The sequence below is a fragment of the Emys orbicularis genome, chromosome 14 (genome assembly GCF_028017835.1).
Source record: "Emys orbicularis isolate rEmyOrb1 chromosome 14, rEmyOrb1.hap1, whole genome shotgun sequence".
Taxonomy (NCBI): domain Eukaryota; kingdom Metazoa; phylum Chordata; order Testudines; family Emydidae; genus Emys; species Emys orbicularis.
In genome coordinates, this window is record NC_088696.1 from 9,074,476 (window position 1) to 9,092,352 (window position 17,877).

Below are 17,877 nucleotides of genomic sequence, written 5' to 3' on the forward strand. Positions count from 1 at the left end.
CTTTCTGATTTCAAGGAAAATACATTTTTGTATGTACTTGCTTACCTACCTTTTGGATCTAAGCTCAAGTTTCCCTCTGAAGAAACATATTTCTATTTTTAAAACCAACAAAAACACTGATGCAAGTAATTGTTTTTCCTGAAAAAAAAAGAATCTACTTATTATTAAGTCTAACTTTTTATAGAAAGTTCTCTCACTTACTTCATGATGGTATTTGTAAGTGAGCAATACATGTTGGCACATTTTTAAATGGCTTATAGTTTATGTAGAAACAAATTGCTGTTGTGAGAATAAGGAAAAGAGCCAATCTAGATAGTTAGAGTGAGGGGAGGAAAAGCACTTTATGCCTGTGTAATTAAGTTTAAACATTGGGCCTGATTCTATGAGGTATTGAGACCCAGATCCTCAAAGATATTCAGGTGCCTATCTCCCATTGAAATTAGATGGAGGTAAGTCCCTACATACCTTTGAGGATCTGAGCCTACATGCTGTCAACTCCCTCTGCTGCCTTCAGTGGGGGGCATGTATTAGTGTTCACATCACACTATCCGTCAGTACCTGCCCCAAGGTGGGGAAACTAATAATCCAACTAGGGGACCAAATATGGTGATGAATCCTGGTCATGTGCCACTTGAGGCAAACACTAAGAAGTGGAACTGGAGCTTACTAAGGGCTTGATCCTACACTTTTGAAGTCAGAGGGAATTTTCCCATTGAATAGTATGGATGCAGGACCAGAACCTAAGGCCTCAATCCTGAAGACACTTGCGCATCTGCTTAACTTTACTACCATGAGTAAATCCATTGATTTCAGTGGGATTACTCATGCTAGTTAAATAAAATTTATGCTTAAATGTTTGCAGGATTGGGCCCTCTGTGGCTTGCAGGAGACACTCGTTACCTAGCATGATCACACCTCTCATGACAACTGTTTTTAAACTAATTGAGCTAGATGATTGGGGGGGAAATATGTAAAAAAAAAAAAAAAAAAAAGCTCCATCTTCATGGTTTCAATTTTGTCAGTAAAACTGCTGTCCACTCTGTTTTTTTAAACAAATGTTGCTATTTGATACTCTTGGTTTTTGTTCAGACTTAAAAAATGATCGTTTTTCTAAAAAGTGCTTGTGAAAGGTGCCAGTTTATTTGACACCATTTAAAGCTGCAGTACCTCTATCAACTGAGCAGGTACAAATATGGGCATGTTGTACATTCCAGTGATGAAGCGGAAAAACCAAATATAAGGGTGAGAGGGTAGCTCATTCTCCATGATCATTCATTCCTTAGCCTGCCTGTGGATATCTCCAACAGAAATACCAATTGTGGAGGATGTTAAAGATTAACAAGCTCCAAATCTGACCCACTGACAATGGAAAATGACTGCATCAGGGACCCTCAGACTCAATTCTGTAGTAGAACACTATTTTTTTTAAAAGAAATATTGAATAACTTAATAGTTTCTTAACAGCTCTTGCTATGTTTTTTTGGTATTGAATCCTCACAAGGTAAGTACTTAGCAATTTGGGATTTTGCCCCCATATTTACAATTAAATTAAGTTGGAAGACAGACATTGATTTTGATTAACACTGTGCATTTGGGGGGGAAATTAGATGTGACAGTATCAGAAAAACTTGTCAAGTATTTAAGAGCTGTGACAGTGACACTAAAATAAATTGAATAAAACATTCCTCCTGTGCACATTTTACTGCAACTTTAAAGAAATATTTTATCTGAATGGATCAATATTACCTTATTCATGAAATTGAAAATCCACAATCATATTACAGAGAAGAGGGGAAAGGAATAATAATGCAACAGTACAGTCTTTCAGAAACTTGATATTTGTTCCAATATTAAGTCTAAGGCCTTGCAATGAGCGCCATCTAGTTGGCCCCTCTATCACCATGTGGAGCCACAATGAAGTTAATGAGGCACCTTGTGGGCATAGAGCAGGGCATCATTTCAGAAAACTTCTGGGGATGGCAAAAATAGATGAATAATGAATGCCTGCTGGCATAGCAAAGGGTTAAGATCAAAGTTGGGGTGCAGGAAGTAGAAGCCATAATGGAGCATAGTGACCTATAAAAACCTGGGGGGTGGGTAAATGGACATCTGGTCCCATAGCAAATGATGCCCCTGGCACATAGGTCCCACATAATTGAACTCATTGCAGTATCAGGACCTAATCATTTAGGGCCCAATCATGTGCTCACTGAAGTCTATTCTCAAACTCAAATCTGAGCCAAGTACTTTAACGATGCCACTATATGTGCTTTTTAAATGAACTCATGTGGTCTAATGGAAACTGTGTCGTGGAGGAATAAATGTTCTATATAATCATAGAACCAGATTCCAAGTTCTGATTTTCATCTCATGACAGGGTAAATCAAGAGTAACTTTATGGAGGTCACACACCAGTGTAACACCATGAGACCTAAACCAAGCCTTGGCTGGGTATAAATGGATAATCCCATTTTTGCTGTTCGCCTTGCTTAAGTTTTTATTAAGGTGATAATATTAGTTAATTGGCTTGAATTTAGTAAGAAGATGGTTCATGGGCTATAAAGCTTGCCCCAGCTTTGAAAGAGTCAGTCTGGCCTGGGAAGGTTGGGGCTAGACAGAAATCTGCTCCAGGTTTGGGAAATACAGCTAGCCTGCGACTAAATTTAGCATGCGAACCTGACTCACAGAGGCTTGCTCTTGTCTTGAAAGGTTGATGCCTGGTCTACACTAGAAAATTAAGTTGGCTTAACTACATCACTCAGGGATGCGAAAAATCCACTCCACTGAGCAGTGTAGTTAAGCCGATTTAACCTCCAGTGTAGACAGTGCTAGGTTGACTGAAGGGGAGGTGGATTACCTATGCTGATGGGAGAACCCTTCCCATCAGCATAGGTAGCGTCTACACTGAAGCGCAACAGCAGTGCAACTGTGCTGCTGTAGCATTTCAAGAGTAGACAAGCCCGACTGTAGTCTTAAGGTCTGACAGAGGGACTCACCCGCCTGAAAAGATTTGTTTAGCCCAGATAAATGCTTGTTGCAACCCTAGAGGCTTTTACTTTAGCAGGTGCTATACTGTTATGAGGTTGCTATGGGAATTTCTGTAATTAAATTCAGTTAACTTTAGATTCTGTCCCCACACACTCTAATAGAAATGTATTTTCTATATTTTAATGCTCCTGAGTCTTGCTGCCTTTCCCCCCTTCAATTATCTGAGTCTATGACCCACCCTTCACACGTGTGAGACTGCTGTGACAATCTTGTTTTCTGTTCTTCCTGTGTGACCCTAGTGTGTCATTTCAGAAACATTTAATTACATTTCATAATATATGTGACAATAGTTTGCTCTTGTGTAGTGCTTTTCACTAGCATAGATGGCTTGATCTTGCATGAGGACAAGCATCCTCAACTTCCAGTGAAGTACATGGGAGTCAAGGACACTCAGTGCCTCTCAGGATCAGATCTATGGGGCCCAATACTGCTCCCAGTTATGTTAATAGCCAATTTATACTGAATTAAAATTGGGCCCGTAGACACTGCAAGCAACAAGCACATGCTTAACTTTACTCACAAGTAGTCCTACAGAACTCATTACAGATGAGTGGCATTATGCACCAGTTGTAAGAGTTTGCAGGTTCAGGGACATAGTTTGTGTTATAGGGTATTTCAATTTCAATGGAGGTGCCACAGACGCAGAATGTACAGGATTGTGCTCTTAGAACTTGATTCTGCAGCTGGATCTGTGAAGCTGGCCTCTCATACCTGATGAAATCAATGTATATGGCTTGGGACCTACCTAACTGTGAGACGGCCTCTGTGCTCACATACTGCTGAAGCACCTACAGTCCTCAGATTCCAATGTAAGGGGTGGTGGAGGTAGGCTATTCTTGATGGCGAGACCTTGTCTAATGATATTCAGTTCTCCCTCCTGTCTGACAGAACCCAAGTTTGTTGACTTGTACAGTATGGCCCATTTCTTGTCTCAGACTTGGTCTGCACCTAAAACAGGTCAACCTAGCTATGTCGCTCAGAGATGTGAAACATTCACACCCCGTGAGATGTACTTAACCTGATTTAAACCCCAATGCAGACACAGATGGCTGTCAACCTAGCTACAGCCTCTTGAGGGAGTAGATTTATTACAGCGAAGGAAAGACTTCTTCCAAATGCCTACACCACAGCACTACAGGGGTGAAGCGGCAGCACCGTAGCTGTGCAGTGCTTGTAGTGTAGATACACCCTGAGGTTCTTGCCTAAGCAGTACAGGACTAGAACAAAAGGTAACTCGGGATGGGATGGGGGCTATGGATGACAGTCTGAAGTGTAGCTGGGCGGGGGGCATGCGGCAGGAGTCGTCTGGTGGCAAGGAATGGAGTAGGGTGACCATCCATCCCTAATTGGGCGGGACAGTCTCAAAATGTACATTTCTTAAGTCCCAGGCTGAATGACTCCGGGACAGCAGTATTCAGTGGTGCAAGTAGAAATCATTTCTTGCCAGTACTTCACTCATGGGAGGGACACAAACGGGAGGTGGACAAAAGACCTCCCCACATGACCCTCCATGTGACTCCTCCCAGCCCCGGGCCCCCACACTCTCCCTGTTCCCTCCGATATCCCCCTTACCTGTCTAAAATTTTACAACTGCATCTTTTGAACAGATGCAGTTGTAAAATGATGCTTTGGGCCCCTGGTGCCACCTGTACTCCCAGGTGTCATTGAGGATCCAGCAGCACCACAAATTAAAAGCTTCTTAAATGAAAGAAGGATAGGAAGGACAATCACCCCACTTTCCCTTAACACACTATCAGTGCCTCCCTTATGTCCAAACTAAGCTTCTGCCAGCTTGCCTTTATCTAAGTATTGCTCTCCGCCAGGCACTAGGAAAGCAAAGCTACTGCGCCATCTGGGTTTGATGGTAAAGAGGCATAGAACTGTGTGTGCCATCTACATCTTGATAGAACTACAGCCCAAATTGTTTTATTATTTTCTTCAGCATGACATACAGGAGCGGCACTCAAAATCAGCCTGGCAGAACGTGCATGAGAACTGTCTCTGGAGAGAGAAGCAATTAATCAAAATCACATTCTCTGATCTCTTGGGCCCAAATCCTGTTCCCATTGAAATCAAAAGGAGTTTTGCTATTGAGTTCAATGGGAACAGGCTTTGATATTTGGAGAGGAAAGAAAAAAACACTCAAGCAAGGGCTATGTTGCTTATACCACAGGTATCAAAGGCTGCTGACTCATGTGAGAAAGTCATCAGACATCTGATCTTTGTCCATTGCAAGGGAGAAATCAGCAATCAATGAGGCTAGAACAGTCTCTGTACCATATCCAGCTCATAAGTCCATCTGCAAAGGATCAAGGAAATATGAAGGCTCCAGATTACCTTAAAGTCCTCAGTCCCTTGGTTAGAATGCTCCCATTAGTATATGTTCATAGTCCAGAGGCCGGAGCAGGAAAGAGGCAAAATGGAGATGTTTCAAGGCCAGGGCCTTTTAGCTTCTGCCAAGTGCCAAGTAAAGGGAAATCTGTTCTCACTATGAAGATGGTGTTTGGAGTCACATGAGCAAGTTAATGTCCATCACCCCCACCCATATTCTAGTTAGAACATTAAAAAAAAAGTCCATTAAGTGTAGACAGTATCAGAGGGGTAGCCGTGCATCTGAAGAAGTGAGGTTCTTACCCACGAAAGCTTATGCTCCCAATACTTCTGTTAGTCTTAAAGGTGCCACAGGACCCTCTGTTGCTTTTTAAGTGTAGACAGGCGTTTTCCAGGGTCCATTGTGAGCTAAGTGTTCCTTAATGGGCCATTCAACTTGACTTGTCCCTTCATGTGCTGGCTAAATACTTTGTGGGCATTACCACACGAGCAAGCAAACATGTAGTAAACATAGCTAATATTCATAACTTCAGATACCAAGATGAATATACATGCATAGAAATAGTATAATCATAAGTAGCAGCTATTTCACGTACATGACTATTCCCAAAAGAAATTCTGAAAAATCACACCGTGTACCTGAGACCCTATGTGCCATCACCATGCCCCACTGGAGTTTTGTTATCTGTTATATAACAGAGATGGAGCCAGTGACATGACTCTATTTAGCCTAAAAGGGCAAGGTTAATTTTTAGCTGTTCAGGTGTGACTGCTCCTTTCGTCAGTGAGGGCATACTGGCTGGCACACATTAAGGTCAATGGACTTCAGTGTTCCTTTGCAGTTAACTTTTTAATGTTCATAAACCTGGTATGTGCTGAGGTGGTTTAAAGAATAACACAGGTTTTTAGGTTTGCAAATCTGTGAACCTCTGCCTCTTTGAGATTATTATTATTATTTGTCATAATGTGGGAGGGTAGCCTCTCTGCCCTCTGCTCATGAGGTTATTATGTCTTGTAGCACTCTTCTGAACACCAGTTGGAAGGCATTTTTTTTTTTCAGCAAGTGTGGACTGATTCTTTTTTCTTAGAAGGCATGTAATTATTTCAGGTACACACTGAGTGATTAACACAGAAAATAATTGGGGCTGTTAAACTTTCTTCAAATTCCATAGAAAATTAAATTCAGCTATGTTTTCCAGTACAGTGATGAAATGGGTATTTGTATATACAAACATCAACATGCTTAACTACTCACTTTCCCCCCAGATATGTAGTATTTCAGTCTGTTTATATAGAATATGGGAGTTGGGTGAGGAGCCATTTCATCATATGTATGACTTATTAAAAGACAAATTTTAAGTAGAACTGTATCCTAAACTGCATTATGATATTGTACCCAAACATTGCATTTCAATGGGAGATTCAACTTCCTTTATAGGAACAGAACAGACTCCTGAAACTCTTACTACAAAAGTGGTCCATAATCATGCAAGTAGTCCCATTGTTTTCAATGGGATTGATCAAATGATTAAGGGTTTACAGGATTAGGCTACAAATTTGTAAACTGAAATTGTTCTGGATGAAACTGACAATGCCTGAACTGTCAGATCAGGAGCTTCATTCGAATAAAGGTGGGCAGATGTGTGATAAGTCCTAGCTCTGTTGCTAAGATGAGGAACATATTTTCAGCAAAGTTCTTTGCAGATTCCTGAGGCAGCTGGTTTAAGGCCATCAGTGTCCAGTATTATCATCTTCACTTATAGTTCTCTCACCCACAAAGCTGGAAAATGAGGCATTTGTTTTCTTTGTTTTGCTGCTCCAGTTTACAAAATGCACATTAGACTAGTTTGGCTGCAAAGAAGAATTCTGTGTACACTGGGGACAACACTTGATTCCTGTCAGCCTGCAGAACTGGGCTGACTTCAGAATCCAAACATCCTCTGGTCAGGGCAAGCAGAGGCTTTCCTCTAATGATTTGGACTTGATGTGATGCAGTATGGATGTCATGGATAATTCAGACCAATGGGGAGAAACAGAATCAAAAACACTGTTTAAACACCTTCTGTCCCCGCCACCCCTCCTCTCTTGAGGACTCCTGACCAACTTAACAGCACAATGCATATGCTAACAAACTTAAACAAAGCCTTTGTTTAAGTTTGTTAGCATATGTATTGTGCTGTTAAAGCCATATAAAGAAGCAGTGCGCAGCCCCATCCCTGGAGAGGGGGGCTAGCCCCAAGACTTTCCAGTACGCCATACCCAGTAAAAATCTCTTGCTGGCACTGCGTACTGGAGGGTGCCGCCCTACTTGCACTACTGCCTGGATTCCCTGCAATGCCACTCCATGCCTGCCTGAGGCTCGGGGGTGGCACTAGTCTCTTCCACCCAAGGCCCTGCCCCTGGCTAGGCCAGAAGCCAGAGCTGGGAAGTAGTAAGAGCTGCCCAGGTAGCCCAGGCCGCTGTGGGGAGCCCCAGAGTCCTAGACCCTCCATCTGCCCCGGGCGGCACGCCCCACAGAGTGGGAACATAGGCGAGGGGCTACTCTTGAGCACCCTGACCCTCTGTGCAGGACCAGTAGAAGGCTCCCCACAGCAGCTGGGCCTCCCTGGCAGCTCTTATCACCAGCTGGCTCTGGCATCTAGCTTGGCGAGGGGGCGGGGCCTTGGGGGAAGAGGAGGAGCCAGGGGCGGGGCCTCAGAGGGGGGGTGGGGCTCCTGCATATGTCCCCCTAGAAGGGAATGACAGGGATGAGTGGAATGTGTGTGCGGGAGGGGGAAGCAGGAGGACGAGCTGGTGGCCCATGCTACCTGAGGAGAAGGACACAGCGGGGGAAGGAGACAACGGGGGGGGGCTGATAGAACCTGCTGCAGCAGGGCAGAGCCCTGAGGGGGAGAGACTCGAAAATGGGTGCGGAGGGCCAAGTCTAGGGGAGAAGAGAGGCGGGGCGCGGCCATTGCTTCCCCGCCCCGGAGGAAGAGCCGTATCCGACCACGCCTTTACCTTTCCAGGCCACACTCAAGATGGCCGCCAGACGCAGACAAGGCCGCACTGTAACGCCCCGCCCACTCCCTCTCTGATTGGCTGTCGCCGCTAGCAATCTGCAATGTTACCCAATCAGCGTCTTTGTTTGGGTGTCCCCCGAAAACGCTGCGGCCTGGCACTGCTACGGCGTAGAGAGGAGCCTGGCGCCGCTGCCCGAGGGGTCCCGGCCGGGTGCGGGTTGGCCAGCATGAGCCGGCTGGGCCCTTTTCTGGTTGCGCCGCGCCTGCTCTGTCGGTCCTGGGTCCTGCCGAGGCGGCCTAGCAGCGTCTCCATAGTGACGGGACCCTGCGCGGGCCTAGGCGCCGCCGCCTCCCTGTGCTCGGGCCCAGCGGCTGCGAGCCTGGCCATGGAGGAGCTGCTGAGCCGCTCCGTGCCCCCGCTGCCCCCCTACGAGACGAGGGAGAAGGCGCCGCCGCCGGCCGAGCTCCGCAGCGCGGAGTTCATGCGCTCCTACAGGGCCCTGGAGGCCGGGCCCCGGCGTGCGGAGCTGCTGGCCCGCCTGGCCCGGGACTTCGGCGTGGACCACGGACGGGTGGCCGAGTTCAGCGCCAAGGTGCTGCAGGCTCGGGAGCAGCAGAGGGAGCCGGGCGCCTTGCTCCAGGCCGAGGACCGGCTCCGTTACTACCTCAGCCCCCGCTACCGGGGCCTCTTCCAGCACTTGGGCCGGCTGGAGGGCGGGCTCCGCTTCCTGATGGAGCTCAGGGGCGACCTGGTGGAGGCGCTGGCGGCGCGGCATGCGGAGGGGCCGCACGTCAGGGTGAGAGGAGGGGGGCCCACGGGTGGGGTGGCAATGGGTCGCGGGGAGGGGGAAGCTCCCAGGTGCAGGGCTGATGAGAGGGGGGCCCAGAGTTTCTCAACCCCTCCCCCAATGTCTGTGTGACTGCAGTGAAATGAGAGGAGTTGGGCCCCAGCGAACAGGATGTACCTTGGGCCCCCAATTTCTGTCGAAGGGTCTGTCACTGCAATGCAAATAATGATGGGGATGGTGTGAGGGGTGGGGAACCCAGCACGCTGTGGAGGAAATGATGCCCTGCTGAGGCCGCATGGGCATGGCACAGGGAAGACCAGCTGACCATGGTGAACTGCTGCAAATGGGAGCTGTTGTGTCCCTGCTAGTAGTTAGATGAGCCAGGAGGAAGGGGCGCCATTGGCATGAGGCAACACACTTGTGGACAGTAATAATAGGACGTAGCAGGGCGTCCTGCAACATGTGTGAGAATTTTGCATTTTGGCAGGTGGAATAGTTGGCTTGGTATGACATAACTGGTGAGGTGAATGTACTCTGATGCCAAGGATGTGCTTTAGCTACATCGGTACGACACACAGGGTATGTCTACACAGCATTTTGGAGAAAGTCTGCCAGCTCAGGTTGACACACTCGGGTTAGCGGAGTTCACACTAGTGCTCTAAAAATAGCTGTATGGACAGAGATTTGTAGTTGTTGCTTGGGCTCTGAAGTGTAGAGAGGGGTGTTGGCTTCAGATCTGGAGCCACAACTTCAAAGTGCTGTCTAGAGAGCTATTTGTAGAGTACTAGTGTGAATACCATTCGCCTGATCTTGGCTCGAAGGCTCACTCCAAAATGCTGTGTAGAGGTGTAGTAGAGTAATGCTAATGAAGCAAGATGTTAGGAGGAGGTGTCATCTGGAGGTGGCAAGCCAGCCCAAATGCCCGGGTCTGACTTCAGGTGTCTAGCCCAAGCTACTGCTTGACAGCAACACGGACACTGCTATTTTTAGCGTGCTCTCTCATGTGGCGCTAGAGTGTGTCTGTTACCAAGGCTAGGAGGCGTGCTCCCAGTGTAGACATAACCTAAGAAGCTACTACAGTAGAACCTCAGAGAGTTACAAACTGACCAATTAACCACACATCTCATTTGGAATTGGAAGTACACAACCCGGTAGCAGCAGAGACTCTCTCCCCCATCCAAAAAAGCAAGTGCAGTACTGTGTTAAACATAAACTACTAAAACAATAAAGGGAAAGCAGCATTTTTCTTCTGCATAGTAAAGTTTCAAAGCTGTATTAAGTCAATGTTCAGTTGTAAACTTTTGATAGAACAGCCATAATGTTTTGTTCAGAGTTACAAACAATCTCCATTCCCGAGGTGTTCATAACTCTGAGGTTCTGCTGTATAATGTTAGCTCTGTCTCTCGTCTGAGGCTTTAGTTTAGTCTATCCTTACTTGTTTACTACAGGAAACCAGATCTGAATTCTGTTTTATTTCTTTTACATAAGATGCACCTATTAAATGTCAAGGAAATCCAAGGATTGCGTATATCTCCAGAGTTGCCTCTCTACAAACTTCTTAATAGTCTTCCCCAGAAAAGAAAGAATAGAGGGAGGGCAGTAGCTGAGTGAGATTTAGTGTCTAGAGTTTTTTTTAATTTTTTTTTTTTAAATACTGCGCTATAGTTAGAGCCCTATCTTACTGTTTTGTGACTGCTCTTAACTAATGAAGTCATGACCTGTGCAAGGTTTGTGAATCTGAGCAATAAATGCGGGACAGTATATCCAATTCTGGACCACGTGTACAAACCTGGGATGTTTGGGAGGAATTTGTTTGAAAAACTCTAAAATATATACATATTGTAGCATGTTTGGATAGTGTTGCAATTTTAAAACAACCACTTTAATGTTTTGGCTAATTTGTTTCTGACACTTGTGAATAAAGCCCTGCACAGGTACAAAATTTATATCCATAGATATAAAGCGGATATCTGGGGAGCTGCAGGGCTCTATCAGGAACCGCAGTTGATGCAGACCACTGCATGGAAGGGACTCCTGTCTGGGAGCGTATGAGTTGCTTGCACACACTAGCATGACCAGGGACAGCTGCTGGCGAGCCTGGTGCCCACTCCCGCAGCCCTGCTCACTGGTGGTACAGCCACTTCAGAGAAACTGCCCAGGCTGGGTGCTGGCTCTTGCAAACGGCAGCCCAACATGCTGCTGCTTTCGCTGCTGCAGTTCCTGGTAGAGCCCTGCAGCTCCCCGGATATCCACTTTATATCCGTGAATATCTGCATCTGCAGATATACATTTTGTATCTGCGTAGGGCTCTACTTGTGAATACATGTCAGTGTATCCTCATCAACCAATCAGACTGCTCCCTTAGTTCATTCTTTTAAAGGTTTTAATGCTTGAAATAATAATTTTAAAGATAGCATGGTAACTGCTGGCTTTTGTTTGCAATTCTGCAACTCCTGTTTGCTCAGTATGAAACTAATGAAACCTATTGATGCATATTTCCCTTGTTCCCTGCAGGATTGGCAAACTCCTTCCTCTAGTAGTGAATTTTATGCAATCTTTATAAGAGCATCTATTTTTCCTGCAGTTCATGGCTCTGCTTTTTCCAGTTGGGGCTTTATGTCCAAACAGCTGGCTCATTGATTAGTGAAATCTTATTTCATATGCCAGCACTGTAATTCTTATTTTTGCAATTCCCCCCCCCCTCTCTCCCTCCCCCCCCCCCCACACAACTTGGTTGATAACTTCTCTGATTAGTGATCTGATATAGCTAAACACATTAAGTTAACAGGAGACCAGAGGATGTCTCTTGATGTGATGTTTGTTTTTAAATGGGTGGGGCACATCCCTCCTGTTTTTTTTAAAGTTATTATTGGCAGTCTTTCTTTAGGAAAATGACTTTGGCGCTATCGTATTATGCATTGTTTCCTTCAGTTCAGTAGAGAGGATTCATGCAATGGGGTTTCCTAACTCAGCCTATGATGGTATCTCTGTTTAAAGCTGAAATTATCTTGACTTGATTTTGTTCACAAATCTTGTTTGAAAAAAACAGAGTTCTCTTGGAAATGTTTACAAGATGCATTCTTGTCTTTTGTAATCGGTTATGGAGAATGACAACAGAACTACATTCTGAAATGCACAATCTGACATTCCATCTTCTGAAATAAAAGCATGTGGAGTGAATGCAGTGTTATGAAATGGTACTTGTAACATAACTTCCCTTGTATTCGACCCCCTGTGTAGTCTTTGTCCTTTGAGTACTGAAACTATCAAAATATTAGATTTTTTTTTTTAAATACAAATCAAAGATTCAGAATTTTTGTTTCTGTTATAGAATGCAGTTAACAAGGAAAAGAGAAATTCTAAACTTCAATGTGTATTTTCAACATCTAGATGTGAGTATCTTGTGGACGTGCAGAACAGCATTCAATTTTGTGCTTAGTGACACTGTACAAGGATAGTATCAGAGGGGTAGCCGTGTTAGTCTGAATCTGTAAAAAGCAACAGAGGGTCCTGTGGCACCTTTAAGACTAACAGAAGTATTGGGAGCATAAGCTTTCGTGGGTAAGAACCTCACTTCTTCAGATGCAAGAAGTGAGGTTCTTACCCACGAAAGCTTATGCTCCCAATACTTCTGTTAGTCTTAAAGGTGCCACAGGACCCTCTGTTGCTTTGTACAAGGATATTTTTTTGTAAATTTACTTAATTTTTTCATCCAGTTACATTGAACTTGTTTCCAAGAATTAACATGTAAAGAGCATATGTGACGTGCTTATTTTCAGCATCTCTTTTTTTCTTCATATGAGTGGAATTATGGTTCTGTGGGCACTGAAACATTTTAGGTTTGGAATTAGACTAGAGATTTCATTGCCTGAATATAGGGAAGTGTTTTCCTGGATCTGTGAGTAACTATCCACATTAACTACAATGTTAAGAGTCTCAATCTAATGTTTTAGAGCGCAGCCATGGAAGTCTTGGACTAATTGGCAGTTGTGGAGGAAGGGCATCTTGGAAGAACTGCATCTGCTGGAAGTCTGGGCCACACACCCAACTGTCCAAAATGTACCTGCAACCACTTCCTGATGGCTACTGCTCCATCCAATCACTTAAACCTTTTGAAAAATGTAGGTAATAAGCATGCACGATTCTCAAAGAGAAAGCATAGGAGAATTTGAGATTAGTGGAAGCAATCAGGCAGAACATGTGGGTTCTAGATTTAAAAGTGTATACAGCATTTGAGTATCTTGAGAGCAATTCTTCATTCCCAGCATTGGTTACGACACCGGGATGGTTCAGTAACCAGTGAGCCTACTCCTGCAAATGATTAAAAAAACAACCCTACTGCCCCCTATTGTCTTCCTCCTAGCTGAAGGATGAGTGCTAGACTATAGAAAAGGGCACAGAAGAGTCTTCTCAAAACTTTAGATAAGGCTGGTAGCTGGATTCTGCAATACTAGAACTAAATATGTAACCATTTCTCCATCAAAATCTTTACAGGTATTGTATGAAATAGAAGGATGGCATTCTATTTCATTTCTCTACCACAGGTGCATTGCTATTGAATCATTACTGTAATAGATGATGAAATGGATGCAACATGTATCATTCTATAGTTATACCTGAGTATTTATATCTTCAGTGTAATGGATAACTAATAGACTTAGTTGGTCCAGTTTTTAAACCATGACAGTTTAGCCTATTGATGGTAAAAACTGAATTAAACAGAAGTGTTTGCATAAATTATACTGTTTTTGTCCACTGTTGAGATAAAAATCATTAAGATGCAGAGAAGTAAGTGTCCCTCTGTGTTCACCTCATTTGATTCATTCTATAATGACACGCTGCCCAGGTATTGTGTGCCTGGCTGTATCCCACTCTTAAATACTGTTGTTGGTTAATGGATGATAGGTGCCATTCCCTGATGTGACTGAACTGCCTCTTTTTATGCATAATTCACAGTGGTGATCTTGATTTTTTTTTTCTAAGTGGCATAGCTGTCATGAGCCTTATCAAGGCAGCTTTAGTTCAAAAGACTATTTTATTTATAGCAAACAAATTCTAAGAAACTGAGTAGAGTAGTCCCAATTTTCAGTGCAGGAAAACCAAAGCATCTGAACATAAACATTGAACAAGGCATTGTACATATACTGAATAGAGGATAGTATGAAGAAAAGAACACCCTGCAAATATGGAGGAATTTGTATTCAGGGTTAGTATTCTAAGGTAAAACAGTCAGCGGAATCATGACCAACGGCCCAGAGAAAATGACTAGACTCTTCAGTGACTAGTTGCTAAGAAACAGTAAATGTCTTCCTGGTAGACTCATAGAAGATGATAGATACTTCTGACCCAGCTGCAGAAATTCTGTTTAGACATATCTAGCAACAAAAGTTCAGTTGTAGACTATGTTGGTGGTAACTATATAGCTCTTCCCCCTGGGGGTACACAAAAATGCTTTTTGGTCTTCTGAGGGAAGAAGGGAAATCTATTTTACCGTCTGGGAGTTTTTCTTCCAGATCATCTGCCCCAGAGTTTCCTTCCATTAAAAATCTTGCAGGTGTGATCACTTTAAAGCATCAAACATGAGTGTAGTCAAAATAAAAGTAAGCCATGCGGACAATTGAAGAACATTGTTTTTGAAAATAGTACTGACACAGTGTCTCATTAAATGGATTGTTTTGAATGAAGCAGGCATTCTGAAAATCATGGAAATTAGTGCCAAGCAACAGAAGCTTATATGAGATGTTTTAGCTGCTATTTAATCCTGATAGGATATATTGTTTTTTCTTTCCTACCAGTTTCCCCTTCTTCCCACATTCCTATTATAGCCATATAGTATCTGGCTGTAACAGAAGCTGAACTTTTTCTGTGCCTTTATAAAATCATTAATTTCTTGATGGACTCCTGTAATGCACATGGGTGAAGCTTGTTGAGAGTCTGTTTCTTGAGCCGGACTCTCCCTTTTGCTGTTCAGAACCCTCTCCACACCTTCCCTGTGCCAAACTTCTCTCTTTCTGAAGATTTAAATTACCTTTCTTAGCACTCCTGGAACTTAATATGCCCAGGCTCTCATGCAGAGTTTATCATAATGTTACTGGAAAAATAGCAAATTACTAAAAACTTATATATTCCCAAACTGTTTGCAAAGACTAATAATAATTCACCAAAGATCTTCACAAGCTGCCGGCGAACAGTTCATAAACAGGAAAAAGGTGAAATTCTGATCCAGTTATACATTGCAAATGAGAAGCTCAGTTCTAGTCCATAATAAAATAATACTTAATATAGCTCTGCAGTTGTCATTTCGTATATTGGACTCTAAAAAAGTGCACATCCTGTTAGTGTTTGCTAAAGGTTACAGATTATTTTTCCTGATGGTTGCGTTTGTAATTGTCTGGTAAGATCTAGAGTAAAATATATTTCCTAGTAACTTTTTTTTTTTTTTTTTTTGTCTGGACGCTTTGTCACAGTTTTGATTCATCTTGACCTTAGTGTAACCAAGAGAAGACAGTTTTCTTCTTTAGTCAAGATTAGAGACTGTAAAAAAGATTTTCAAGAAGGAGACTTCAGTTTTGGATACAGTGTAGTGTTTTTATTTTGTTTTTGGGAAGAGGGGTGTAGGGGAAAGGATGTGGATGAAATTGTTGGAGATGTTCATAAGTGCAGCTGAATTGCAGAAAGCGGCCACTGGGAGCTGCGGGGGGGCCGTGCCTGTGGATGGTCAACATAAACAAAATGTCTCGCGGCCCGCCAGCGGATTACCTTGATGGGCCGAAGGTTGCCGACCACTGAACTAGACCCATGATCCATGGACCAAATTACAGTATACCATAGATAAATGTGAACAAGAACAGCAGGGCTACTTGAAAATGTCTTTCTGCATCAGCAGAGTTCCTACTACACTGTATCCTCAGTGCTTGTGTAATGGCCTTAATATGGAGCAAAAAAGACACAGGAAAACTGGGGGAAAGGGAAACGTATAGCTTATAGTAATTGGGAAGTAGGAGGGCCAGGCTGATGAGGGATATTTTATTTGTTGTTCTGACTCCCTCCTCAAAGGATTTTGAACTTTGCCGTTTGCAATACAGTACAATCTCAGAGTTATGAACACCAGAGTTACAAACTGACTAGACAATCACAGTCCTCATTTGGAACTGGAAGTATACAATCAGGCAGCAGCAGAGCGACCCCCCCCCCCCCCAAAAAGCAAATACAGCCCAGTACTGTTAAATGTAAGATACCAAAAACAAAAAAAAGGAAAATCAGCATTTTTCTTCTACATAGAAAAGTTTCAAAGCTGTATTAAATCGGTGTAAACTCTTGGAAGAACAAACATAATGTTTGTTCAGAGTTATGAACATTTTAGAGTTACGAACAACCTCCATTCCCAAGGTGTTTGTAACTCTTAGGTTCTACTATAGTAGTTTGAACTAACGGTAGTTGCAGCAGAAGAGCAGCCCCCTTAACCCAGTGATGCTAGATGTGTATAGACAGTTAGAACAAAGGATAATTCGGAATTATGTATTTGACCTTCATATTATACATCTATTTATTTATTTTTTAAAAGTACTTTGCAAAATCATAGTAAATATTATGGGTGGGTGGGCTCATGTGAAGCACACCTGAATCTAAAAAATAATTAATTCTAATATTAGGACACTCCAGAGCAATGGAAAACTATTTTCAAATCATGGAAGGCAGGAGAGGTATCTTCTGATGGTACGAGACAGAAATGTCTCTGGCAAATAACACAGTTGTGACAAATCAAGCCACCTGTTTGGTGTATAAAAATGGAGAGTTAAATACAGTATGACATGGCAGAAGTTGCTCCATATTTAAATTTGTAAATGAGGTTTCCATTATAAACTCTTTCTTTAACTCCTTCAAACAAAGGAGTTTCTACCTCAAAACTAGTTGCAAACCTCGGGGGTATAGGTAGAATTTTTGTTACCAAACTTAACTTAAATCCAGTAAGGGATTTCTGACATGCCCTACAAATAGATATGTAATCCAAACACCAGGCTAGTGGAAGCCAGGTGAAGCCATTGTGCTGTAAGCATGCTGCTGATGTCAAGCCTCTGTAACAGTGCTGGACAGCATAGATGCACATAAGGTTACAGGACAAGTGGTGGCAAAACCTCGTACTGGTCTGGGTGACCCCCTTGAAGCGTCACATGTAGCTCATCAACAAAAAAGGGCTTTCTTCATAGTGCCGCAAGGCCTGGTTCATTGGTGTAGATGGTTCCCCTAGGTTAATGGGCAGTCTGGAAAGGTCCATAATGCCAGGATCTTTAGAAACTCTGGCCTATTTTCTGTAATGAGAAATGGAACTTTTGCTCCCAAGATCCCTGTGGACATAAATGGTGTTGTGATTCTTCCTGTTGTGCTGGGAGGCCCCATTTACCTGCTGCTTTCCTGATTCATTAAGTCTTTTACCGGTCCCTTGCGTAGGAGAAAGCTGTTTACTGTCATTCTGCAGTTACGTGGGGTACAGTTAGAGTGTGCATTTGAAGGACTGAAGGGAAAGTGGAGGTGTCTTATTACAAGGCTGGTGGCTTCTTACCAAAATCTGCCTCATGCTTGGTGTTTTGTACAACACCTGTGAGAGCAAGGGAGAATGTCACTTATGGATGGGAAGCAGAGGGGGAGAGACTTCCTGAATGTTATGAACAGCCAGAAAGCCTGCCTCTGCAAAATGGCCCAAACTGGTC

General features: G+C 43.5%; 1 protein-coding gene across 1 annotated transcript in view; it reads left to right on the forward strand.

Moving 5' to 3' along the window:
- Positions 1 to 8,482: 8,482 nt before the first annotated feature.
- Positions 8,483 to 17,877, forward strand: part of MLYCD (malonyl-CoA decarboxylase) — a 61,423-nt gene continuing 52,028 nt past the window's right edge. The window contains exon 1 of the mRNA XM_065416614.1: positions 8,483 to 9,178. Within this exon, the coding sequence (XP_065272686.1) occupies positions 8,483 to 9,178 (696 nt within the window). The remainder of the gene's footprint in view (positions 9,179 to 17,877) is intronic.